The sequence below is a fragment of the Kryptolebias marmoratus genome, linkage group LG9 (genome assembly GCF_001649575.2).
Source record: "Kryptolebias marmoratus isolate JLee-2015 linkage group LG9, ASM164957v2, whole genome shotgun sequence".
In the NCBI taxonomy this organism is placed as follows: domain Eukaryota; kingdom Metazoa; phylum Chordata; class Actinopteri; order Cyprinodontiformes; family Rivulidae; genus Kryptolebias; species Kryptolebias marmoratus.
This window is the reverse complement of record NC_051438.1, coordinates 3,100,459-3,127,329: the sequence shown is the minus strand read 5'-3', so window position 1 is coordinate 3,127,329 and position 26,871 is coordinate 3,100,459. Positions and strand designations below refer to the sequence as shown.

The following is a 26,871-nucleotide window of genomic DNA, read 5'->3' as shown; positions in this document are numbered from 1 at the left end:
TCATCTTTTTAATCGGGCATCCTAACAAGCATTTACTGAGTTGTGCACACTGATCACCCTTATTATAAAATAACATTCCCATGAACCACTGGTATTGGTTTTAGATCTTATGACATGTCCTGTTGGATGCAAGCTATTTCTCCAAACTGTGAAAGTTCCAGAAGCTGTCTACAAAAGGTAAGATGTTAACATTTCATAACATATCTATAGAATCCTGCTTTAATACCTTTTTAATAGCTTGCATATAAGAGCAGTGTCTGCACCGGAACCTATTAGACCCACTGATGAAAACACTGGTGAAGAGGAAGTGTCTGAGCCAAAGTGATGCACTGAAAATAAAAAAAAAAACTTCTTGTCTTCACTGACCCGGAAGAAGAACTGAACCCTCACCGTGACCCTTCAAACCAATTAGAAAAGCTCTTTAATGTGCAGCCTGTCTGCAGCCATGTGTTGCATGTGGCGATATTTTGCTCCCCACATGAGCAGAGAGCACCTCCCATTCCTCCATCCTGTTCACAGAAGCATTAGTCATTCCCAGCTTCCTCCAACTGCAGCCAAATTAACCTGCTGCTTTCCACATGCTCCCAATCCCCGCTACCATCCCTCATTCCGAGCCACAACCTCGCTGTTTAAAGCTACAACCTGGTGATTACCAGCAGCAGAACATTTTAGGTCATTTTCAGAGATTATTAGTTGCGCTTGGTGATGGCAGGGTCTCCGGTGGACCTGTGGATGAACCCTGTGAGGAGAAAAAATCCATCCTCTGCATCTCTGGAGGTCCAGAATTTGATCCACGTCTGGCTGATATAAAAACAGCTTTAAACCTTCCTGCCCTCTGGCTTTTCTGAGCAGACAGAGAAAAGGCTGTCAACAGGACTGAGCGATCAATGCCTCCTCCACCGCCCTGAACTGAGCTCCATCGATCCACTCTCACCGTGAAGAGGTGGTGCTGGACCCGAGCTGCTGCCTGAGAGAGCCCGAGTTCAAACGGAGGGGAGGGTGTTGGGAGAGGGGGAGGGGGGGGCAGCTGTGGAGGTGGATTTTCGCCTGCAGCACCGGGGTGGTCCTGGCCTGCTCCTCCTGTCTGAACCTCCTATTAACCTCTCAGAACAAACACGGACCTGGACGGACCGGTTTTTTATTATCTAATGAGCCAAAACAACATCCTGAAAGTTTCACACATAGGATATACTGATATGTATTTTTGATGGAAGAATGTGCGTGTGGCTCACACTCATGTCCGTCCATCAGCTTTCTTCTCTGGGACTTACTTTTGTAATTAAAGGCCTAGCATTTCTTGGAGGACTGCGAGTTTTGGACTGAGATCATTGTGTGATGAGAAATGACAGAGTTGGTCAAAGCTCAAATATAACATTGTAATATCTCATGTGATATTGTGGGATGTCACACTCAGAGTAAGTGTTGTGACTGACTCTCAGTTACTACCACACCAGATCTTGGCTCCATATCTGTTAAACTGACCAAGTTATAAACGTTGTTCTCTTGGGTCAGGGTGATTAGCTGTGAAGTCCATTTTGAATTGAAAGCACTCCAACAGTTAATCAGTTGTAGATGTACATGTCAGGATCCTGGGGTTTTTGAGTTTTGTAGTTTGAGGTAATTTATGAAAATCAGTTATTTTCTTCTTTATTTTTAGATATCTTCTTGTATTACTTTGCTTCCTCGTGTCACTGTTCATTGTTGCCGTCAGGTCTTTTTTGCTTACTGAAAACTCAGAGTAATTAAGTTTTATAGTCTCAAAAGGACTATTATATCCTAAGATTAAGACATCTGTTCAGAGGCAGGTAGAGAAGAAAAATGTAGAATCTTGAAGTATTTGAAGAAGAAACATTAAAAACAACCAAACTAAACATGACTTTTTTTTATTTAAGCAAATTATATAATCAAAATGATTAAGAATAAAACCAATTGCCATCAATTAAAACCATTTTTAAAAATTTAATTTTACAGACATCTGTTTAAAGAAATTTTTTTTTTTCAAAATCAACATTTAGTCTAATAAGCTTTTTTTAAGGAATGTGGTTAGTTTCATTTCTTTAGTTATTTGATTCATGGCATAAATGCTAAAAATGTTAAAATTAATGGTAAAGACAGTCTATATGGGACAGACTAAAGAGCCTCTGTTGAAAGTGCACTCAGCATACTTGGTATTCAGAAATGGCCCAGCTCTTTTCCCAGCAGTTGCCATGGTGAACCGAGGTGTCGGAGCGCCATTGATGATGGCTTTGTGTTGTGCACGTGCACGCTCCTAATTCAAGGTTAAGAAACTGAGTTATTTAACCTCTACATAGCCTTTGTGGTACTGAAAACCCAGAGTTTCCTGTCTTACAGTAAGTTAAACCTCCTTCCTGGAATACCTCTTTGCTCTTTAATCCAGTAATCCCTCTCCCCATTACACATACTGTATACTCCTCAGGTCATATCGTTTGCCTTGTGCTCCATTGTTCCTTGTAAGTAAAAAAAAAACTTTACTACATACACTCCTCTTGCTTTAGTTTATCACTTTCTGCTTTCTGTGGTCCCTTCTGATTAGTTTAGCTTTCTTTGCTGCCCCAACAACCGTTTGTTTTCCTTACTCTTTTTTCTTTTTGCTGCCTTTGAGTAAGTGTTTGGGTCCTCCACATATCCATATTGTAGCAGTACATCCAGTGATTACCTCCTATAAGTTTCAATAAAATTTCTCCATGTCATGTTTGCTCAGTTAAACAGGATTCTAAGTTGCTGATACCAATAACTCCCTCAAATAATCTGGTAAATAAAAGGTCTTTTTTTCTGTGGGAAGGAATAGAGTTAAGGATTATGTGTCCTCTGGTAAGTACAATGAAGGTAACTGTTCAGATTTTCAGGTCTGTTTGTCTGTGAGGGAGTGTGTGTGTGGAGGGGGTGGGGGGTAAGTGTATGTGTATGTTTGTGTTATGTCAGTCTATATGTGCTAATATGCCTCTTGGAGATGCACAGTTAAAAAAGTGCTGTTAACAGTGGAAGGCCTGCCATCTACAGCACCCAAGAGCAGAAAGGACAGGTGGATCCAGCCCCAGAAGGCAGCAGCAGTCCCAGGCAAACAGACAATGGGCACCACCCCAAGGCAGCTGTGCGTCCGCATAGAGGTAGATCACCAGCGAAGCACAGGGTCAGCAGCCCCCAGGACAAAGAGGTACGGAGAGAGGCGCAGGGCACAAGCTCCCCAACCCAGTCATGCCACCACCTCCCGTCATGCAGGCAAAGCCCGGGACCCAACATCCCAATGGCCTGGCACCCAGACCAGCCCCCAGCAGAGAAACCGCCTAGCACCAAGCAGGACAGCCCCCCCCAGAGCCCCTAATACACTGGGCAGTCACCAGTTTACTGCAGCAGCCAGAGCCCAGAAGGACCAAGGCAGAAGGGCAAATAGCTATCCTCCCGAGAGGTCTAGAGGGGGTTGGGACGCCCACCAGAGCCCAGCACAACCCCCTAGGACCCAGCCTAGCCAACATCCCCAGGAGTCATAGACCACTCAGCAGGGACCCACCACTCTAGGACATGGCCCCAAATCCCAAACCCCAGCCCCTGCTGAACCAGTACAGGCACTGGGACAGGAGCAAAAAGGTTCGGATTTTGATTTCTTACTTTTTTTTTTTCTTTAACAGGTTTCTGAGGACCGCGACCCGGAATGGAGAAGCGGGTAAAGAAAATGGATGGATGGATGGAGATTTCTGAGGAAGGTGTCCAGGAAGGGTAAGTGTTGCCGAGGTGCAGCAGGCAGGCAGGTGACACAAGCAGACAAGGAGGCTGAGTCAATATTTTATTGTTAACAGGAGAAGCTCTCAGGAGTAGAGCTTACAGACAGTTCCTATAGGATTCTTTGGAAAGTCTGAACAGGACAACCAAATGAGTCAAGAGAGTTCAACACTCCAACAAAGACTGGTGGTTCAGCTCAGCCTTAAGTCCTGCAGGTCATCAGCTGGGATCAGCAGCAGCTGCTGAACAATCAGCCCCACCCTGATGGAAAACAGCTGCAACAGTAATTGCAGTCCAGTAGTTCATGAGATATTTTGCTGAGAGTTGACTCTAAATTGTTGATGGTTAAACTTTAAACATATCTTGCACAATCTGTTATTGCTCAGAAAGTGTTGGGCACCGGTCTCAGCTACTACCACAAAAAACTTTATGCCAATATCTGTAAAGTCAACTGAATTATAGCCTTTTTGTGTTTTTCTTTTTTGAATGTCAGTTGGCTGTGAATCAGGTTGTAGATGTCAGCTATCAGTTGTAGATGTGCGGTACATTCAGCAGTGACACGTTCTTTCATCAGCTTTCTTCTCTGAAGCCCAGTAGTAATGTGGGACTTCCTTTTGTCATAAGAAGTGCAAAGAGAACCGAGATCAAGAAATAGTAACGCTGCTGCTAGGGCATCTTTTGGGTTTCCATGGTAACCACAGAGCTGTGTCTGCTCCTCCCTCAAAGCACTTCTAAAAAGACAGGCATAACCAGACTAAAAGTTGAAATGAAGTTTCTTGAACTGCAAGTGTCAGCAGCATCTGGTCATCACACACACTTTTCATGTTTCTACAGAGTTTTATGTAGAAGATATGACAAGTTAAAAAATACCCTTCAGTCCCAGTTTGGAAGAGCAAATTCTGAGCTCAGGTACAATTGAAGTCAATGAGAATTTTGGTGTTTATGCTCTGCACTTTTGGGGGGGTTGACAAACAAAAACCCCCAAAACAAAACAAACAAAAGTCCCATAGCAGTGAGAGACACACTGGGTGAAAGAAGACAAAATGTTGTCTAAGTTTTGATGTATAACCTGTGTAGAGACTGTGGCAGTTAGAATATTTGTTTTGCAAAAAGGATGTAAAGTTTATACAGGTGAAAAAAAAAAGAGTTGAAAATTCAAATTTAGTTCAATTTATCTTTTATAGCGCCAATTCACTAACAAAGTTGTCAAAGGGCACTATTCAAACAGATTCACAGATTATAAAATGCCAATTAGTAAAAGTTATCTAAATAAGCCAACAGATTGTCTTGAATCTTCACATTGAAATCCCCCATCCCCCCACATTGGCGACAGCAGAGTAGAAAGTACCGTCTCCCTTTAAACAGGAAGAAATCTCCTGCAGAACCAGAACCAGACTCAGGATGAGCAGCCACCTGCTTCGACCAGCTGGGGTTTGAGAGGACAGGAAAGAGACACAGACAAACATAGAATGACTGGTCCAGGTATAGTTTCCGTGGGAAGAAATACATATGGTCATAACAGAAATACTTACAAACATGGAGAGAAGAGCAAGTAAAGACAGCAGCAGAGGGACGAAATGTGTTTAATTTGTCCTCCAGCAGTCTAAGCCTATAGCAGCATAACTAAGGAATAGCTCAGGAAACCCAAGCCAACCCTAACTGTAGGATTTATCAAAAAAGAATGTCTTAAACCTAGTCTTAAAAGTAGACAGGGTGTCAGCCTCACAGACAGAAATTGGAAGTTGGTTCAACAAGAGAGGAGCCTGAGAACTGAAAGCTCTGCCTCCCGTTCTACTTTTAGAAACCCTATGAACCACAAGTAAACCTGCCGTCTGAGAGTGAAGTGCTCTGTTAGGAAAATATGGAACAATAAGATCTCTAATATAAGATGGAGCTTGGTTGTTGAGAGCTTTGTATGTCAGAAGGAAGTTTTTAAAATTCTATTCTGGATTTTACAGGGGGGCAGTAGAGGAGCCAAAACTAGAGAACTATTAAATATATGAAAATACCAGTTCAGTCATGTGAAGTCCAACTTTCTGTCACCTGTTTCAACATTAAATAATGTCTCTACTGCCAAGTATGTCTGAGCTACAGAGTTTCAAAGAAGACTGGGTTTCACCAAAACTCCATTGTTGTCTATGGGGAAATGTTTGGTATTTTCTTGCAAGTTCTGTCTGATTTGTACTGTGGCCAAAAGTTGTTACTGACTGAGTTGCACATTAATATACTGTATATATTTTTTGTATAGGTTTTTCCAAAGCTGTTGGAGGAGCAGCAAATTGAAAAACGTGACTAAAACAGAACAATTATGGGCAAATAGTAATGCAGGTGCTTCAGTGCTCATCCACTGGCATCCTTAACAATTTGAGATTTTTATCATTAAGTTTTACAATAACCCCTTAGTTTGTTTTGGTGGTGTCATAATTGTGCATCAAGTTACTACTCTGCTGATGTTGGAAGAGCTTGAACATTAAACTGTGAGAGAACTAGGATTTGAAGTACTTATTCTGTGATTTTGAGAATAGGCAACCTTTTTCTTTTTAGTTGTTTTAGAATTCAGTCGACACATGGCTCCATCTGTACGTTTGTCTCTGATTCCTGAACATCTCCATGTAGCTCTGTGTGTTCAACCTCCAACAACTCAGATCCTCTGTGATTATAATCCAGTCATTTTTTATCCTCTGATGTGGCATTTGCTCTAAAATTACAACGCTGATGTCTTGTGTAACATTTCTCCACGCTGAGGTTTTTGTTCTGTTCTTGGTTCCAAAACAAAAATAACAAACAATCTTTAAAGAGCTCCAGCATCCATACACCAAGAAACTGAGACAGAGACATGCAGCAAAGATCAATAACTGCCTTTTTTAAGAAAAAATATATTGAAAAAAGCAAAATTGAATATTAAGATTAAATTATTGAAATGAACAAAAACAAAGTTTTCAGATCAATGCACAATAACTCAGTAGTGTGATTATTTTCATTAGTCATTTTTATCAGTTTACATTAAAACCCACATTTATCAGGTTGTGGGATTTGGCTAAGATTTTTTATTGGCCACCTTCAGTCCAACAACTGACAATTGAAGGTAAATTCATGCAGGTGTCTTTAAAAGTTTTTTATTTCATTTTAATTTTTTGGGGGGAAGGTGTGCGTGTGTGTGTGTGTGTGTGGGGGNGGAGGCGGGGATTCCCACTCTCTGTACATCTGTGGAAGTAGGCTATTTGTAGCTAAAAAGAAAACAAAGTCACTGATTTGGGATCACATCTGATTTAAATAAAGGAGTTACAAGATATACACCAGATCTATGCAACCAGGCTTATATTAGGAGCTTCACGTGGTCAACATCTAACCCTTATTATTACAGCACACAATATTTTTGAAAGATGGAAACTGCAGTAAAAATAACTTGAAACAACTTCTTTTCCTGATGATCACAGCCCAGCAAGAGCACACAGAGGAAAGGAGGTGGATCACAGAGAGAAGGCTGCACCACCACAAACAATAATTATCAGTTAGGAATCTCAGCTGGTCGTGGCTTTATTATTTTGGACAAAGTCTTATTGCAACAGTGACTAGTACCAATAAAAAGGAAAAAAACAAGCTCCTACTGAGCAATTGAGCATTAAGTCTGGGTTAAGTTAATTGAAGCAAATGTTCAATGTTAGTTTTTGTGTTATTCTGTAGTAATATTTTCTTTTAAGATTACTTTCTAGAGTTGATCAAACTTTTAAGTTTGACACAAGGCCTGTGGATTACATTTTTATTTTATTTATTTTATTTTTTATTAAATTTACTTGTTGTCGAATCCTACTTTTGCTGCCCACAATAAAAAAAATATTGTACTAAGAAAAGACAATATTCATTGGATTACATTTAGCAATGATATTTATATTGTTGCCCATCTGTACTTCATGCGCCATTCATCCTGAAAAACATGTAAGAAATGGAGAAGCAGAATATTTCTCTAACTCGGTGTAGATATTATTTACAGTTTCAGAACATTTGAGTTTTCATTTCTCAGTCAAGTAAGTTGAACTTAAGTTTAAAGTGTCCTGAACTTTCCTGCCCTGTCTTCTCTGGAGGGGGCACTTTGACTGAATTGGTTCTTCTGGAGACCTGATGTGACCCCGACGTCTCCCCACATCAAAGTCAAAGATGGATCCACTCTCAGACTTAGATCAGTTTTATAATCGCCCCGCATTTTCTGCTTCACATCTTCAGGCAAATGCTGAGAGTTGTAAAAGCTCTGGATGGAAGCCACATGGGCAGGGGGTGAACTTACATGTCGCTGTTCTCTCGCTTTTTTTCCTCCTTCCTGACCTCATTTCATCCTGCCTTCCCCTCTGCTGAGATTACCACACCTCCCTCAATGCTGCTCCTCACTGCAGTGTATTTCTGGTGTTTGCTGTACTTAACCCATCACCTCTCCTCTCTTCACATCTCTGGATCTATCTTTGATTCATTCTGTTGCTCCCTCCTTGTGCTCCTCTGCTGCACAGACCTGCGGGGGCCAGCAGGAGAAAAAGCAGCTCAAATCAATGTGCACAAGCTTTGAAGATCCATTTGAAGGTGCTGCGTAGATTCTTTTGTGCTGGGGAAAGAAGTGGGGGCGACTTTCTGTCAGCGAGTGTCAAGGGAGGAGAGTAATAGCCTGTGTAAGTGTGCACAGGGTTATGCTGAAGAGGGTGGATGCAATCATCCAGGGTTGTGTTGCTGTTTAACACTTAGATTCCCCCTGAGAAGAACATTTAAAGTTTGGCCTTCACAAGCAGCAGCTGATTATTTTACAAGTGTAGGCTGTGCCTACTGCAGACATGCACACATGGACCCTGGAATAAAACCCTCCTGAAATGAAATACAGGTTGAAGAGAAGCACAGGTCATGGAACAGCTCGGCAGAGAAAGGTGTGTTTCTTTTTAATGTGGATGGAGAAGTGAGAGAGGTGTATGGACTCTTTTCCAAAAGGCAACATAAACTTAAATTTATCATTTTTAATTAGTTTGCCCTTTTATTTCGCAGAAACAGATTTCATGGGAAACATTTCCCGTGTCTTCATTGACCAACTTTACTTAGTTCTTCCTGGTTTTAGCTTGTGCAGGGTCACGTGTGGGCAGGAGCATTACAACTGTCATTGTGCAGACTGCCAGTCCATTGGAGGGTCCTGGTCCTATTGGATTTAGAAACAAAACCAGAATCTGATGCAGCAACGCACTCATCAAAAGTTCAAAGGGGAACAACAAACACAAAGTGTTTAGAGAGCCAAATAGGACAGTGACAGGTGAGGGTTGTCAGATGGAAAGTTTTTGAGCAAATGTGTTTTTTGTGTCTATTCAAGTAATAATAGGTTGTTGCATCCCATTACATGCAAGATTTCTTTATAGCATGGATGCACCAAGCAGGAGTGCATGATTAAGAGGGCTGACAGAGAGGAACAAAGTCAAAAAATACAGGCATATGGTCTGATCACATAGCATCACCAATTTCCAGATTAAGAACAGATAAACCTTGTGATCAAACCAGATCCAATGTGTGCCCACATTCCTGAGAGGGACCATTTACAGATTGAATTAAATTAAGAGTCCACCAAATCTAAAAAGTCCTTCACGAAAGGCTTCTCAACACAACAAAAACGAATATTAAAATCCATAATAATTAAAACTAGGTCAAACCTTAGTGTAAGTTCAACCCAGAGATCAGAAAATTCACTTAAAATGTCTTTGTTAAACTTTAGAGGATGATTACCCCCTGTGCACAGCAGCACAAGAGAGTGAGCTAGTTCAAAAAGACTCAGTTCAAAGCTGGAGTAAGAAACAGGAGTGGACAGCTGTTCCCAGTTAAAGTTTGATCTGAAGATGCAAGGAAATAAAAGAAGCAGAAAGATGGCAATAATTCCACCAAAATACCTTTTCACAGAGAGACATCCAGGTCTTGGTTATACAGAGGAAGTCCAACCCATGAGTGGGGAAGAAGTCCCTAAGGATAAAAGCCTTGTTTGTTATCGACCCAACGTTCACCATCCCCATCCTGATAGGACCTGACAGCAGTAGCAAGGGGGGCACACACCAGAGGCCACAAGTTCTGAAGATTCGCTCCTTGCTAGAACAGGTAGAGATAGAGCTGCCTGATCCAGGCCTATAACAGGAACAAACTAGGAGTCAGTAGTGGAAACATTAAAAAGCTAAAAGGTGATGACCAGAACCATACAGAGCTATGGTGTCCTTGGAGGAACAAGCCAAGCTGGGCTTCAGCTTCTCTAACTTCCCACTGCGTATTCCTTAACGTCTGTGACACTTCCTCTATCAAAGTGACAAGGCACTATCGGTGGGCAAGGATTCAGAACAGGCAGACACAGACAAAGTTTTAAGGATTTTATTGTAACTGTCTGGTTATGAGAGACGCTAGCTCTCGGATTAGCACGCTCTTTGTGCAGCTGGAGAGACCTCCAGGCAGGTAAGACCACCGTGGGTGGTGGGCAGAGAAAGGGGAGGCCTTTGGGTACGGGGAGCGGGCTTAGAGGAGAGTCCAGTGACAGGCGAAGGGTCAAAGCCGGGAGAGCAGAGAGCAGAATCCAAATCCAAAGTGATACAAACCAAAGAGCGTTGTCCAGAGAGCAGAAACGAGATCGAGAGCCAGGGGTCCGAATCAGCAGAAGTAATAGGCAACGAGCAGGCAAGGGTCATAGGTCGAGGAGCAGGTAAAAGGTCAGGAACGAGGAATCAGGCATGAGCTTTGGAGAAATGTTGGCCATCTACTAGGCGAACCGTTCAATAATCTGGCACTGACTTGGTGTTGAGGGTGAGCCTAAGTAGTGCCAGAAACAGGTGGACGTGATTACTTGATTGCTGTGGCAAGAGTCCAGGAGGCGTGGCAGGAACAGGAGGGCTGTGGAAAATTACTGAGGCCAGGAACAGAGGAACTGTGACACAAAGGTGCTCCGCAGAGGAAAGCTGGTATTTCAGAGAAGACTGGGGCAAGATGTCTTGTCCATTGATGTGAAACTGAACAAGCATTACAGACATTCCGTATGACACTAAATAAAACAGCAGAAATACAAACACAGTTGAGAGTGACAAACAACAGGCCATAAACATTGGTGCCATCTCGACCCGCACCACCAGTGCTACTGTTGTGTGAGGCCACCCTTTCTCATATGCTTCTCTAGTATTGCTCAGTCTCAGCTCTAGGTGGATCTTCACTCAAGTTATTATTCTGCCATTGTGAGTACATTTTGGATGGTGCGGTGGAGAATACCCCTGTTTATTCTCCTGGCTTCTGCTTCTTGAGTGTAACTCTTCAGGTGAGTGGGTATTGTACTATCTTTGTAGTAGATCTTTCAGGAAGATGACAGTCCTGATAATAACCCCACCCAGAAATAGGTAATACCATCCAACTAGTGGCCAATCGCCTAACTCTGTAAAACATGGGAGTTCCTGTCAGGCATCATAGTAGCTAAGAAGAATGAAGGCACAAAGAAAAAATACCTGAGTGAGGCACAAAAGGGAATTGGCACCAACACCAGAAGAACCAAGCACCAGCTACTGGTTGACACAACCATTGCTCAAGACTATAAGACAAACAGTGTGTGTATATATATTTAAAATATATATATATATATCCAGTAAAATGAAAGCGCTTGGATAAACAATCCTTTTCCTATTATTATATAATTAAATGAAATTTACCATTACCAAGGTGGGTTTGAATGACTCTTTGTGTCTGTTTGTTTGGTATTTTTACCTTTTCCTCTAAACGTAGTGACATCTCTTTGTTCTGAAACCAGTTTCTATTGTTCGTTCAGAAAAACCTTCTGTTATGAGGTAATTGCCTTCATAAAGTCAAGGTTTATTTGAGGCTCAGAGACATGTTGTTGCTATTGTTTGATGTATGAAAACCTTTTTAAGGTGCATGAACATAAGAAAAGTGACTCTGCAGTACTTTTCATGCCCTACTCTGTTCCTGAAAGTCACCTTTCTTTGTACCTCTTCCTGTTTGTTTCTCTCCCAGCAGATAATTCACTGCTACTGAGCTGAACACAAAACAACACCTTATGAATTAAATATGTAAAAGGAACAAATATGCCACTGTTATTAGGTTTGCTGTCATTTTCTTTATGCAAACTGCACTGAGGGGCAAAGTGGTGTTGCCATAGATCAGGCCTATTAAATTTGATTGTTGCGGCAGTTACATGACCGTTATTAAAATTTTGCCGGTTGGCTTGGCAGCTGTGCGTGTTAACCTGGTTATTTTTAGCCACCTGTAATGGCTTACAGATTACAGCACATCGCAGCATCTAAGACAAAGCCCCGTAATAAGGACTTAATGAAATATGAGCCTTCAGACTTATTCCTGTTTATAAGATGAGAACTCTCGCTTTTTTTCTTGTGCTGTCCGTGCATGTGTGTGTGGGTGTGGGTTTAACTCCCACACCAAACCCCCTCCTCAGAATTTTTCACAAGAGGCTGTTTATCAAACCAAGCGGCTGGAAAAAACAAGAAGAAATGAAATAAAAGATGGATTATGCTGAACGTGCACACAAAGTTTGCCTCACTTGAGTTCATTATTCTTCTGAATCTCACTAATGGACCAAAGTGGATCCTTTAAACACCTGTAGTAATAATCCAGATGGATGCTTGCACCAAGAACATTACCTGATTCCTAAAACGTTTACTTTCTCCTTTTGCTACGAGTTTAAGGCTGTATTCACTTCTGATAGTCCGGTTCGGTTAGACCCGGTTCAATTGGGGACCAAAATTGCAACATTTATTCTATTTTTTTATCCAGTGTGGTTCTCATTCACACTGCACTGAGTCAATCGAGCCAAACCCTTTGAGCTACCTGTTCCCCCCCTCGCCTGTGGTGATGCTGCACCAAGAGCTACTGAAGGAAACAACACACAAACCTCTGAAGACACTGAGCGCAACTTCCTTCTTCTGGAAAAGTAAACAAAAATGGAGTGGTGTCAAATTTTATGATTTCTGTTTTGTCTGTGGTACCTCCTCTTCATTCCACGTCTTACCACGAGTCATTTTTGCCATTAGTGGTAGAAACACACGTTTGTTTTGGTTGTATTTACCCAGAAGGCCCTGTGCTGAAGTCTGCTTCCTGCTTTTGGAGCAGTCTCCGGTCCGCTTGCATTCACATATGCATTCAAACCGCGCCGGATTTCACTTCAACGGAACTGAGACCTAGGTTTTTAGGCAGACCAGAGTTCGCTTTTTTGGTTGGCATCAGAGTTTGATTGCACATTCACGCCTCCCCAAACGAACCAGACTTTCGAGGTAAATGAACTAGAGTTCGATTAAGGCGAACTAAACAGGGCTGGTGTGAATGCACCCTAAAATGTTGCGTTTGATTAACGTAAAATACGACATAAAATTATTTAAAAAACAGATGCTAATCAAACTGAAACATCTGCAATCTCACAAAACACAGAAAACATTTTCTGTGTGTTTTGTGAGATTTCTTCATTTGTCCTGCAGACCTACATACAATACATGTGCTTGTGCACATTAGTGCAAACAAAAGAAAAATCTCTTATTAATAAAGGCCTGGCATTACCTGGAGGAATGCCTATTGACTACTAACTTTCATTACAGAGGTTTAATCTAAGGTCTTATTTAGATTGATTTGCTATGGCAGCCATGCTGAATTGAATTAACCCTGAATGTCATTCAGTTATAGATATAGATCCAATGACCACTTTCTCAGAGCTTTATTAAAATTTCCATCCAGTGTTCATGAGATATTTTGCTAACAGACAAACAGGGTTGATTCCAACGGTTAATGCCAAAGTTTTAAGAAAAGATGTCATGCAATGAGAAACATTTGCAGTATGTGTTGAATATGTTTAGCTCCAAAGGTTAATCAGGTGTAGATGTACATTCAATAATTACTTTGTTCAAGTTTCATTACAATTTGTCCAGTGGTTCATGAGATATTTTCTTAACAGACATCTGCAGACACACACAGACATGATCATAAACATCAGTCTGCTTTTGCCTTTTGGTGGCAGGTGAAACTGACAGAAAAGGACAGATTAGTTGTGAAATTTAGACATGTTTGGTTAAAAAATGAACAAACAACAACAACAACAACAAAAATCACTAGAGTTTCATGAGTGTTTATCTCTTTGCTCATGTGTTTGTGAGCTTCCAGTTTCCTGTTTCTGCTGATTAAACACTGAGCTGAAGGAGGCCGTTTGATCTCCCTCGTTACAAAGTCCTCATTAGGCGCCCACGCTTCATTTTCTTAATGAACTGATCAAGTTTAATGGAATGGAAAGTCAGGACGGGGAGGTTAAATACAACTGCCAAAGAACACCACAGTTGGAGGGTCATTCATGTGTGTGTGTGTAAGCACAAATTCAACCTCAGCACCAAGTGGAAAAGATTAGCTTTAAATGAAGCTACACTACGATGATCCTCCATTGGTGTGGGTTGTCTTAGGTGACCAGAACTTTCATGAGGTGTGCAAATAATAATGACTCTAGATGCAAAGCATCCAGTGATGTGTGTTCAGGGGAGGCAGGTAAGGGAGTGTCTCACAAAAGTAAAATAAAGTAAATAATAAAATTTGTTCAATATTTAATTTGTGTTTAAAATGAATTTATTTACGATTCACTGAATTAGCACGTTGTAGAGCACTGACAGAGCACTTCGCCACAGACTGCTGGTGCTTGTGGTTCCTAGAGCTTCCAAAAGTAGAACAGGAGGCAGCGCTTTCAGTGATCAGGCTCCTCTCTTGTTGAACCAACTTCAAGTTTCTGTCTGTGAGGCTGACACCCTGTTTACTTTTAAGACCAGGCTTAAACTTTCCTTTTTAATAAATCCTATAGGTAGCGTTGGCTTGGGTTTCCTGAGCTATCCCTTAGTTACGATGCTATAGGATTAGACTGCTGGAGGATAAACTGACTGCTGCTGTCTCTCTGTACACCATGTTTGTACATGTAATTCATTACCATGTGCATTTCTTCTTATAGAAACCACTACTGGACCAGTTCTTCTGTTTGTCTGTGTCTGCTTTCTGTCCTCTCAAACCCCAGCTGGTCAGATGGCCATCCATGAGGCTTACACCCTGTCTGCTTTTATGACTAATTTTAAGCATTTCCTTTTTGATCAATCTTATAGTTAGGGTTGGCTTGGGTTTCTTGAGCTATTCCTTGGTTGTGCTGCTATAACACTAGTGTCCAATCCTGGTCCTGGAGGGTCACTATCTTGCATGTTTTAGATGTTTCTCTGCTTTGACATGCCTGGTTTAAATGACAATTATTTTTAATAATAGGTTTCTGCAGATGAGAGGCGCCAAGCAGAAGTGGTCATACTTGCTGCCCCCCATGTTGGTGCTTATATGTTGGGGTTTACCCCGGTGAACGAGAGGGTAGCCTCCCTCCGCCTACGTGTGGGGGGACGGGTCCTGACTGTTGTTTGCGCTTATGCGCCGAACAGCAGTTCAGATTACCCACCCTTTTTGGAGTCCTTGGAGGGGTTACTGGAGAGTTCCCCTCCTGGGGACTCCCTTGTTGCTGGGGGACTTCAACGCTCACGTGGGCAATGACAGTGAGACCTGGAGGGGTGTGGTTGGGAGGAATGGCCCCCCTGATCTGAACCCGAACGGTGTTCTGTTGTTGGACTACTGTGCTCGTCATGGATTGTCCATAACGAACACCATGTTCAAACATAAGGGTGTCCATATGTGCTCTTGGCACCGGGACACCCTAGGTCGCAGTTCAAGGATCGACTTTGTTGTCGTTTCATCTGATCTGCAGCTGCATGTTTTGGACACTCGGGTGAAGAGAGGGGCGGAGCTGTCAAGTGACCACTACCTGGTGGTGAGTTGGCTCCGTTGGTGGGGGAGGATGCCGGTCAGACCTGGCAGGCTCCAAAACCAGATTTGGACACCTCCTTGTTATAGGATTAGACTGCTGAAAGACAAACTTACCACATTTCCTCAGTTTGCTGTAGCCTTTGCTCACTTTAAGCTCCATGTTTATACATGCAGTTATTGTTGTCACTACCTTGTGTTTTTCTTTCTATAGGAACTACACCTGAACCAATCTTTTTGGATTTGGCGGTGCTTTTCCTGTCCTCTCAAACCCCAGCCACTAACATTAACATTCTTTTGCATTTCTCACCCTTTGTGACCAATAAAATGTTTGTAGACACTTGCATTATAGATCATATTTTTCTACAAAAGTGCTCATGTTTTTCACGTATATTTATCACATATTTAATCTTATTGATCTGATATAAACAGACGCTGAGAAAGCAAAGCTTACAGTAATCCTCTTCTGTCTCATGGGGGTGCCTGTGATACCACAGCCTATTTCTTTTTCTGCTGTTCTTGTGTGTATAATATTAGACCAAAACTAGCTAAAGGAGTGAGAAAGTGATGTGCACTGTATCATATGTTTGTTTTGATGTGACTGGTAAAATGAAAGATTTTATATAACAGCAAACAAAGTTTTTACACCCAAACCTCCCAGGCACTAGTGATAAATGTTTTTTTTTTGATTATTTAATATGAAACATAATAATAAAAAACAGAGCTTTGAAGTGAATACATTATGCTTAAGACATGTGCACACAGACTCAGGCAGACTCTCTTTAACTTAAAAAAACCCCAAAAAACTCTTTAAGCTACACATGGAAATAGAATCAAAAGTCACAGTAGACCTTTGTAGATTGCCTTGAACAATCTGGTTAATTCACAACATTCAGACTGTTTTGTCAGTAAAAATATATTTATGATTGAATACAGTCATATAGTGCGTTTTAAATATTAAGATGTCTGTCAGATTCGGCCTCTTCACGTGTCAAATTTACTGTATGTCACTGAGTGGAGCTGATGAATGAGGTGTAGATGCTTCAGTGATTTACAGTTGGACTTAAGTTACCTGCAACAATCAAATCCGGAGGTGATCCTTGCGAAAGGCACCTTCACAAAACACTTGGACACCTTCCGGCAGTGTGCTTTGTGAATGGGCCGAGACAACACAAAGCCAACCGCTGATGCTCCTGTGTGCCACCAAGCGAGGCAGTAACAGAGCTGTAACAGTCGGCAGATGAAAAGGTAAGCTGGCTTTACAGCTCAGGGATGTGATGTAGTAATGGTGTCTGTAGGACCACCCAGCTACAAGATTCAAAAGTCTAAACAACAATAAACAGATTCATTACAGAGGAAAAGATTGACGATAATGCACAGCAACTTGGCATTTAGTTAAAAAAAAAAAAGTTTAACTACAAAGAGAATTACGAAACTGAGTTATTTTTTTATGTTTTGAAAGTGATATAAGGGAGACGTCTATTACACATTTAAAGGGGAAATCTAGGTAACTTTGATGTGATGTTCTAATACTTATCAATGGTCAGTAGTATTTCTTTGCAAATGTATGTGTGCTGAACATAGATAGACTGTACATGCCAACAGTGTCGAGGCTAGGAGTGTATCAGTCCACCTGATCAGCACGTCAAGTCAATGAGTGTCTGCTACTGAGGGAAAAGAAGTGTGCTGACCAGCAGAGCTTTGAGGGAACTAAACCATGGAGGAGCAACATTTTGTTGTGTTGACTCTTTAAACTCATTTTTCCTGTGGTATTTGCAGCCCACCCAGCCGTGCCTCTTTGAACTTAGCTCATCAGACACTTTTTACACAAAGACATTCCACATCCAGCTTTTCCTCGCTCACATCTCATACATTTTTTTGAGGATGTTCCAGACCCTGCAGTAAACACTTTCATTTGGAATACAGCTTTTATTCTGCTCAGGGTGGCATCCCCTCCAAAAAAAAAAAAAAATCAAAGTGCCTTTCTTCTTTAAACTCTAAGCTTTAGGGACTACCAGCAACACTTCACTTCAGACTCCCCGTTCTTCCTCCTACTCATTGCTGTTTCCATCTCATGGGATGGAAGGGTCCTGGCACCATTTTAGAAGGTTTCCATCATGAGGCTGGCCTGCGTGATGGAGCTTTTAGGAAGAGAGTGAGCGGGAACAGATTCATCTGCCCACTTGTCTCTGTTTCTCTTCTTCCTGATGCACTGTGCCCTGGGGTGTGATCAAACCTATAGTATATTTCCTTTTTAATGCGAACATCTACACTGCAGCTCAGTTATCTGAGGTTGTAGAGATAGATCCCAGCCCACTGTGAACTGCATGAATTTCTTCCGATTACTATATACAGTCTAGGTAACAATTATGTTCATTTATTTAGACATTTCACAGCAAAGGTTGTCCCAAGGCACTAACAACAAAAATAACAAGTCTGAATTCAGTTCTAAATGGATCTACATTAAAATTTATTAATTTTACAACCAATTTAATCAAATTATAACACAATACATTCAGATAGAATACATTATGAAATGTCAATAAGGGGAAAGGTTATCTATCTAAGAAAGCCAGAAGATTGCACTGAATCATCACTTTGTTGCTATCTCTCATCCTGAGCAGCACATTGGTAACAGTGGAAAGATTCAGGACGAGAGGCCATCTGCGTTGACTAGCCAGGCGTTGAGAGGACAGTGTAAGGATTTGGGTTTTGTTTGAGTTATTCTTTAAGTTTCTTTTGTATTGGGGTTATTGTTTTGTGTTTCTATAATTCTGAATTATTTCTTGTTTAGTTTTATGTCATAAGTCTTTGTTCAGTTTTTGCTCCTTGTGTCCTTAGTGTTCTTGCCATCATTCACTTTCCTCCGCTCAGTACTCATCAACCTGCCGCTGCCACCCACACCTGTCCTGCGTTACTAATCAGTCACCTGTCTCCACTCCCTTGTGATCCTCAGCCTTTAAAGCCTGGGCATTTTCCACACTTACTTGCTGGTTCATTGTCACTCCCATGTGCTCTCTTGTTATCCTCATGTTTTGTGTCTCGTTCCTTCCAACCATGGATGTTATACGTTTTTAGTTGCTGCCACATCAGCTTTTGTTTTTGTTACTTTTGTTTTTTTAAATAAATAATTTTTTTTTTTCTTTGAGCTCCTCTGAGTATGAGTCTGCACATTGGATTCGCCTCACTCACCAAACAGACAGGACAGGAAAGAGACAGACACAGAAGGATTGGTCCAGGTGTAGTTTCTGTGGGGGTTGGAAACGGATATTAATGATATAAATACATTTAAATGATAGAAATAATTAAAAATATAAACAGAGTAGAGAGTGTAACAAGAAGGATGTAAGAAGGGTGATAATTACTTTGCTATTGTTTTCAGATCTTGTTAAAGGGGCACAAATCAAATGTATCAATCAACAATATTTATATTACTTGATTTATTCAACCTTTTTGTTTATCAGATTTTAACACTTATGGGCTGAATTCATTAATTATGGGGAATTCTCATTCATGACATATTACTAATATAAGAAAACAAATTAGGTTTTTAGGATTTTATTACAAAATATAAAATACATCAAATGCAAAATTAACAGTCAAAATGTAGGAATAATATTCTGAATTTTGGCACCAGGTAATTACTCTAAATTGGCTGAACTTTACTTAAACAGTTACATTCATTTAACAATGGTTAAACAAGAACAATACTCTGAAGCAAGGATGATGCTGATTATAGGTTTATTTAAAATATGGGACTCTTTTGAGCAGGATGTTTTGAGATTAGAATCTAGGTTCAGAATGAACAAGAATTTAGACAGTTTAGATGGTTTTGAGTAAACAGTTCACTTTATAATTTTGTTCAAAAGAATATTAATAAATCTGCCAGATTGTCAGATTAACCAGGAGCGGTCAGATTAGAAATGAATATTGTTTTATTAATTTGCATCAGCTTAAAATATACACAAACCTAACATTGTTTTTTATCACCAGATAAGAAAAGAGCATCTTCTTCTCTTGGAGACAATGTCGTGCAAGTGACATGTTACTGATTAGGCCCGTGTAAAGGCGGCAGAACCTGAGAGTCAACTGAGAACCAGTTGAGGTCAACAGCTAACCCGAAGGTCATCTAAGAGAGTTATGGTGATGGCTCTGAGTCACGTCTGAAGTGGTCAGCTGATGAAGTCAAGATTTAAAGAATGACATGGCATCTACGAGCTGTCGAGGTGAACAGTATTTTAATCATAAGAAGAACAGCATTTTAGCATATATAATCTAACCCTTTTTAGTCATTCCTTTGAGGATTTATAATAGTGTTATGTTCAGAGTCCGTATTAGTTTGAATCATTTGTTAGCAGTAGTTTGCAGGAAATGGCTGTCACTGCAGCACAGGAAGTGTTTTCTGCACACTTGCTCCACGCAGATGGCTGCAGGACGTAGAAAGAGACAGGTACACATAGAGACAAACAACCACTCTAACTCACACCTAGGGACAATTTAGAGTTACCAGTTAATCTAACATGCATGTTTTTGGTCTGTGGGAGGAAACTAGAGTTTCTGGAAAAAACTCACACTTGAACAGGAAGAACATTAAACTCTACTGGCTGGGAGATGATCCTGCAACCTTCTCTCTGGGAAGCGACAGTAATAACTGCTGTGCCCCTTAATTCAAAACATTTTCTTTGAAAATGTGTATGAAACCTGGTGTTTGTTTTGTCAAAACCTCAATTGAAGAACAAAAAATAGTTGTTCACTGGATAAGTTTAATATGATTTGTCACATAAATTCACTGCAAAGTTGTTTGGTTTGTGTATAAGCTTTTCACAAGCATGTTATATTCCAACAAAGTCCCTGGCATTCTGGCTGACTTTTATGAGACTGGAGCACTGAATAAATAGTTAGATATATTTTTTATTAAGCTTGAGTTCCCTTTAGGTTTTTGACTTTTGACACCTGAGCCCCTTGTAGTTGTTGCCTCTCAGAGTTATTACATTATTGATTTAATTTTGTTTATTTGAGTTTTATGGCACTTTAGGTCCCATAGATTTAGTTTGTTTGAGTTATTATTGATTTATAGATATTCTTTTGGGGGGCAGTTTGAATTATTTTAACACCCAACCACGGTAGATGTTTGAGCTATGTCGTTGTCTTGGCTGTCTAAAATCAGCGATTCTGTAAAAAAATTGACTTAATGTTAATTTTGTAAACATATTATTATTATTATTATTATTATTATTATTAATAATAATAATAATAATAATAATAATAATAATAATAATAATAATAATAATCATCACTTCAACTAGTCATCCTCAGTATTTTGCCACAGGTACTTCTGCCAAGTATCATGTATCATGTGAATTGTGATAACACATGCTCTGGATGCCCAAACAGGCCAAAATGTCATTAAACTTAAACTGATTTAAGGAACATGGTAGAATATATTAAAAAGCTGAATCAACTGGTGAGAGTCTTGTTACCATAATAATGTCTGAATTAAGAGTTCAATCTAAACCTAGTTCTAATAGTTAGTTTCCAATGAACACAGAGTTTTTGAAGGATTTGAAGAAATTTAAATTTAATTGTTATGGCTAAAAAATTTTACATTTATCTTTTATTTTAAAATGTATAAAAGTTAGAAGTACCTAAAGTCATAGCACACATTTCCTGAATGACCTAAACCTTTTGGTGTTTGAACAGTCAAAGTAGCACAAAGGATGTGGAGGTAAGTGCCAAAAAACATACAGAAGAAGAAAATGTCAGGATTTCAGCCTGTCCCAGGCTGTCGCTCTCCCTTTGCTTTTTCTTCATCCCTTTTTCTCTAGGTGGAGCTGTGGGCAGGCTGTATTGCAGCACGACACTTCCTGATTCCAACTCACGTTCTGTTCCAGCACCTCACCTGAGTCACATTACCAGAGTCAAATTACAAGATCAGCTCTGACCGCCATCTGATGCCTTACTCTATACTATACTCTATACTATATACAGCTTCTGTTGAATAATCATGGGGCAATTCTATCTGTTATCAGGCTACTATTGTGGCGCTTTGAACATGTACATGTTTGGGTGAAAAAATGGTGTGATGTGTATTTCATTCATTTCATTTTGATGAACAAAAGTTCTTTGTTTAAGGGGTGTCATCTCCCTTTGCTTGCAACTTCTTGACATTTGTAAATATTATAGATAAAAAAGGCACTGTATATTATAATATAGAAAACAATGTAATAGTAGCTTGTGAATATGCTTGTGTTGTGAGGTCCCTGCCTCCATGCGTTTATGGACTGAATGTAAGGAGCTCACATGAATATGTGAGTAAAGAAGTGGAGTGGAAGCCCCATCCAGCGAAGTAAAGAATCTGCCATGTCCCTCTGGACTCCCACTGTGCCATCTGCAGTGGCGTTACCTCTCCATCACATGGTTGTCCAGCAGATCCCACAGACTCAGTATTTAGAGGAACATGTTAAGATTTGAAAGAAATGTTTATGACATTAAATTTGAAATGTCATATTTAGGTTTTTCTCAAACACATCTTGTGATTGAAAAAAGTGATAAAAAACTCATGAAAAGAAAAATCTGTCTCATTATTTGGGTATTTAGCAAATAGAAATAATTTTGGCAATCTAACTGACCTAAGGGCAGCATGGTGAGCAGTGGTTAGAGCTGTCACCTCACATCAAGGTCACAGGTTTGCCTTCTGCCTGAGGTCTTTCTATGTGGAGTTTGTGTGTTCCCCATGCATGTGTAGGTTCTCTGGTTGCTTCCCACAGACCAAAACCATGCATGTTAGGTTGACTGTTGACTTAAATTGTCTGTAGATGTGAGTGAAAGTTTGAATTATTGTTTGTCTGATTAGTCCGTTGTCTTGTTAGGCCCTGTGATAGGCACCAGCTCCCCCGTAACCCGAGAAAGAAAAGGCAGGTAAAGAAAATGGATGGGTGAATTTGTGACCTGAAACAAAAAGACTTAAAGGTATTTGGACCCCAACACTTTCTGCTCGTTCAGTTTAGTCCAGTGGTGGTCATACAGAATGGAGAAAGAACCCCCAGACACTCTTAACTGAGTGGAACTCTTTGGCAATGATGGGTATGACATCTATACTCATTGAGAAATAGCCTTTGTTGAAATAGCCTGTTAGCCTATTATCTTCCCAGCCCCGCCTCTGATCTCCTCCAGCCCGGGCACACGATCAATGGATTTCCTGAAAATCAGGTTTAGAGTATGAACAACGCTCTTTGTGTGGCTCATTTTTAATATTTTTGAAAGTGAAATCTTGTGTGCAGCAGCATCGGTGATGAGGCATCTGATCTTGTTTTGAATGCCCCACTCCCCTATCAGAGCCCTCTTCACCTCACTGTGTGATGCTATGGAAAATGTCCCTCTACCAGCAACACCTTGAACAGTGTAACCTGTTCATTTAAAAAATGACATGATCAAGTCATGACCAAGAAGGCATCTACATGAATGGATGTCCACACATCAGTAGTGAAACTCAGCCTTCTCCAGTTCTCTCTTTACTTTTTCTTTTTCCTCTTTGAACTTTTCCTTCTGAACTTTTCTGGTGTGGATTATGTTGGTTGGGTCCAGGACGCCTGCAAACAGTTGGAAGCCAGCCTCATCGACTAAAAAAAGGATTGAGAATCCTTGACAATCATGTTCAAAGCAGCATCAGCCAGTTGCTGTCTGGTTTGAATTTTTATTCCATTCAACAGTAGGAAACACTTGAATGTGAGTATAAAACTGTGTGTAACATGAAGGATGTAAGAAAAAGGGTGAAACACTCTTACATCCCTTTGCTACTTTTAAGCTATTGTTAAACGGGCAGCAAATTAAATTTATCAGTCAGTAATATTTAGATTACATAATTTATTCTCCCTTATTATTTATCAAATCTTAACAACTGAGGGCTAAATATATTAATTACAGTGCATTTTCAATCATAACAAGTTATGAATAAAGAACACAAATTTACCTTTTAAGATTTTATTACAAAATTAAAAATAAATAAAAAACAAACAATTAACACAACAAAAATAAAACTAACATTAAAATTTGGGAAGAATAATTGCAGTTTTAATTTTAAGTAATTAGCCTGAATTCTCTGAAGCAGATTCAAACAGTTATATTCATTTAACAACGATAACACTCTGAAGCAAGAATTAACCCTTTTATGATACAAAGGAAGCCTTTCGTTTTAAGTTGATCTGAACCAGAAAAATGTTTTGAACAAGATGTTTGAATAAAATCTGTGTTTCAGTTTGTATGCACACAAATTTGGACAACTTTGATGGTTTTGAATAAATGGTCCACTTTAGAGTTTCGGTCAGGAGGAGGTTAATAAATCCAGATTGTCAGATTAATTTGATGAAAGGTCAGATTCAAAATGAAGATTGTTTTATCAATTTGTCTCAGATAAAAATATAACCAAGAAGAAAAATAACAAGTGAAGGAAGGTCTCTCTCCCCGTCATCAAAGTAATAAGAGTCTAAGCATTATTCAGACATTCAGGCTTTTAACAAGGTCAGGAACTCTGACACCTGAACAGACCTTATCTTTTCCTGTTCAAATGTTCTGGATCACTGACTTGATCACTGAAAAATAAAATAAAATTTGTTAAATCATTTGACTGATTTCTTATTAGATAAATGCACACATAAAATCAGCAACATTCATTTTTCACATTTCATTAGATTCAACAATCATATCAACAAATTTATTTTCTGCATAAATCATGTTTTTTATGTGACCTAATGGAAGCATAAACATTCTATCACTACTTATTAAATCCAAATAAGTCCTAGTATGAAAGCTTGGATTATGAACACATCCAGGGTGATACCAAGAGTTAGTCAGGACAGAATGGCTTTTCAGAGGGAACATTTTCTGCAAGATAATAGATCAGAGATCATAAAGAGAAGAGGCCCCTTAATGCTAGTTGTGCTTGAGTTTTTTGTATAAGTAGGTTATTCTTTAATGCTGTTTGTCACAGTGAATTGGATAGTCTATTCTCATGTGGGATCAAATGAATCAGTCTCCCATTTCACCAAAAGCCAGTAAGAATTTCAGAGAATGAAAAAGAACCATCAACTGTCAGGATTTGGGGGTCTTGGGTTTGTTTTTGTATTGGGTTTATTGTTTCATGTTTCTTTTGTTCCCTGTGTTTAGTTTATTTCTCCAGTGTTTAGTATGTTTTCTTTTGTTGTTATGCTCCCTGTGTTCCTTGTGTTATCACTCACTCTCCCTAAGTGGTTCTGTCAACCTGCCTCACCATACACACCTGCTTCCTTGTTAGTACAGCAGTACCTGCGATGTGCGGACCCTTAAATTTGCGGACAACTGTCATGTACGGACGATTTTACGTTGTACCAACTGTTATTATATTCATTTTCCCTCTGACTAGCGGACACCTGTCAAACGCGGACACGGACACCCCAAGTATGTAACATTTTCAGAGGGAAAACGTTACATAGCTGACACAGTATGTAACATTTTTTGTCCCTCCAAACTGTAAAGCATCATGGTAACGAGACTTACTGCCAAAAAAAAAAAAAAAAAAAAAAAATATCACAGGCGTGATTTTTGCAACCGGAAATTCTTGGATAGGAAATGGCTACTTGTGGCGGCGGCAAAATAAAAACTCTCAGTTTGGATCAGCATGTGGAAGTTTTAAAGAAATTGGATGCCGGACAGTCTTGTAGAGCAGTTCCTCAGGAGTATGTTTGTGGAAAGACGCAAATTGCGCGGATACGTTCAGTATACATATGTTGTTGGGTTCTAATAAAATAGATCAGTGTGAAATTTGGTGTTCATTTTCTCACCACAATTTACTGTCCCTCTCATAAAGGGACACTTTGGCCCAGATTTAGGGGTGTCCCTACATCGCAAGTACTGCTGTAATCAGTCACCTGTATCCACTCCCTCGTTCTCCTCAGCCTTTAAAACCCAGTCATTTCCCACACTTACTTGCTGGTTGGTTGTCACTCCCATGTGCTGTCTGGTTTCCCTCATGTCTCGCCCCTTGTGTTCTAGCAATCCTGGTTTGTAAGTTTTTGTTATTTAGCTTTAGTTGCTGCCTCGTCAGCTTTTGTTTTGTTACAGTAACTAAATTAGTTTTTGTTGGAGCTCTGCCTCAGTCTGCATTTTAGGTCCACCTTACTCACTAAACCTGACACCAAGAAATGAATCCTATTACCCAAATAGTGTAGGATTAGTGAAATTTTGTGAAAGTAGCAATGTGAGAAATTAATAAATGAATGACAGTTGATAAACATACTATGACAGCTTGGGTTCATTAACTGTCTACTCCCAAAGGAGACAGCAACATTCTTAAGCGGCTTATCGGAGCTGTGGCCGCAAGGTGGTTGGTGCCTGTCGTGACGGCAACCCTAGAACCAGGTGGTGGACACCGGCGGTGAGGGATGTCGTCTGGCTGAAGAAGGAGTTCTATCGGGCATTCTTGGCCTGTGGGACTCCAGAAGCAGCTGACGGGTACCTGCAGTCCAAGCGGCATGTGGCTCGAATGGTCGCTGAGGCAAAAACCCAGGCATGGGAGGAGTTCGGAGAGGCCATGGAAAAAGACTTCCGTATGGCTTCGAGGCGATTCTGGTCCACCATATGGTGTCTCAGGAGGGGAAAGCAGTACAGCACCAACGCTTTCATAGTGAAGGTGGTGTGCTTCTTACCTCGACTCAGGTTGTTGTGGGTCGATGGGCTGAATACTTCGAAGACCTCCTCAATCCTACTGGCACGTCTTCCATTGAGGAGGCGGAGCCTGGGAGCTTTGGGTCAGGCTCTCCAATCTCCGGTGCTGAGGTCACCGAGGTGGTTAAAAAGCTCCTCACTGGCAAGGCTCCGGGGGTGGATGAAATTCGTCCAGAGTTCCTTAAGGCCCTGGATGTTGTAGGGTTGTGTTGGTTAACGCAACTCTGCAATATTGCGTGGACATTGGGGGCAGTTCCCTTGGATTGGCAGACCGGGCTGGTGGTCCCTTTATTTAAAAAGGGGGACCGGAGATGTGTTCCAACTACAGAAGGATCACACTCTTAAGCCTCCCTGGTAAGGTCTATTCGGGCGTTCTGGAGAGGAGGGTCCGTCGGATAGTCAAACCTCGGATTCAGGAAGAGCAATGTGGTTTTCGTCCTGGTCGTGGAACACTGGACCAGCTCTATACCCTCAGCAGGGTCCTTGAGTTCGCCCAACCAGTCTACATGTGTTTTGTGGACTTGGAGAAGGCGTTCGACCGTGTCCCTCGGGGAATCTTGTGGGGGGTGCTCCGGGAGTATGGGGTACCAGGACCTTTGATACGGGCTGTTAGGT

The 26,871-nt window shown here is 40.6% G+C and overlaps 1 protein-coding gene across 1 annotated transcript in view; it reads left to right on the top strand.

The window, feature by feature from the left end:
- Positions 1 to 3,540: 3,540 nt before the first annotated feature.
- LOC119617371 overlaps positions 3,541 to 26,871 on the top strand; it is a 27,064-nt gene continuing 3,733 nt past the window's right edge. The window contains exon 1 of the mRNA XM_037977539.1: positions 3,541 to 3,606. Coding sequence (XP_037833467.1) covers positions 3,541 to 3,606 — 66 coding nt within the window. The remainder of the gene's footprint in view (positions 3,607 to 26,871) is intronic.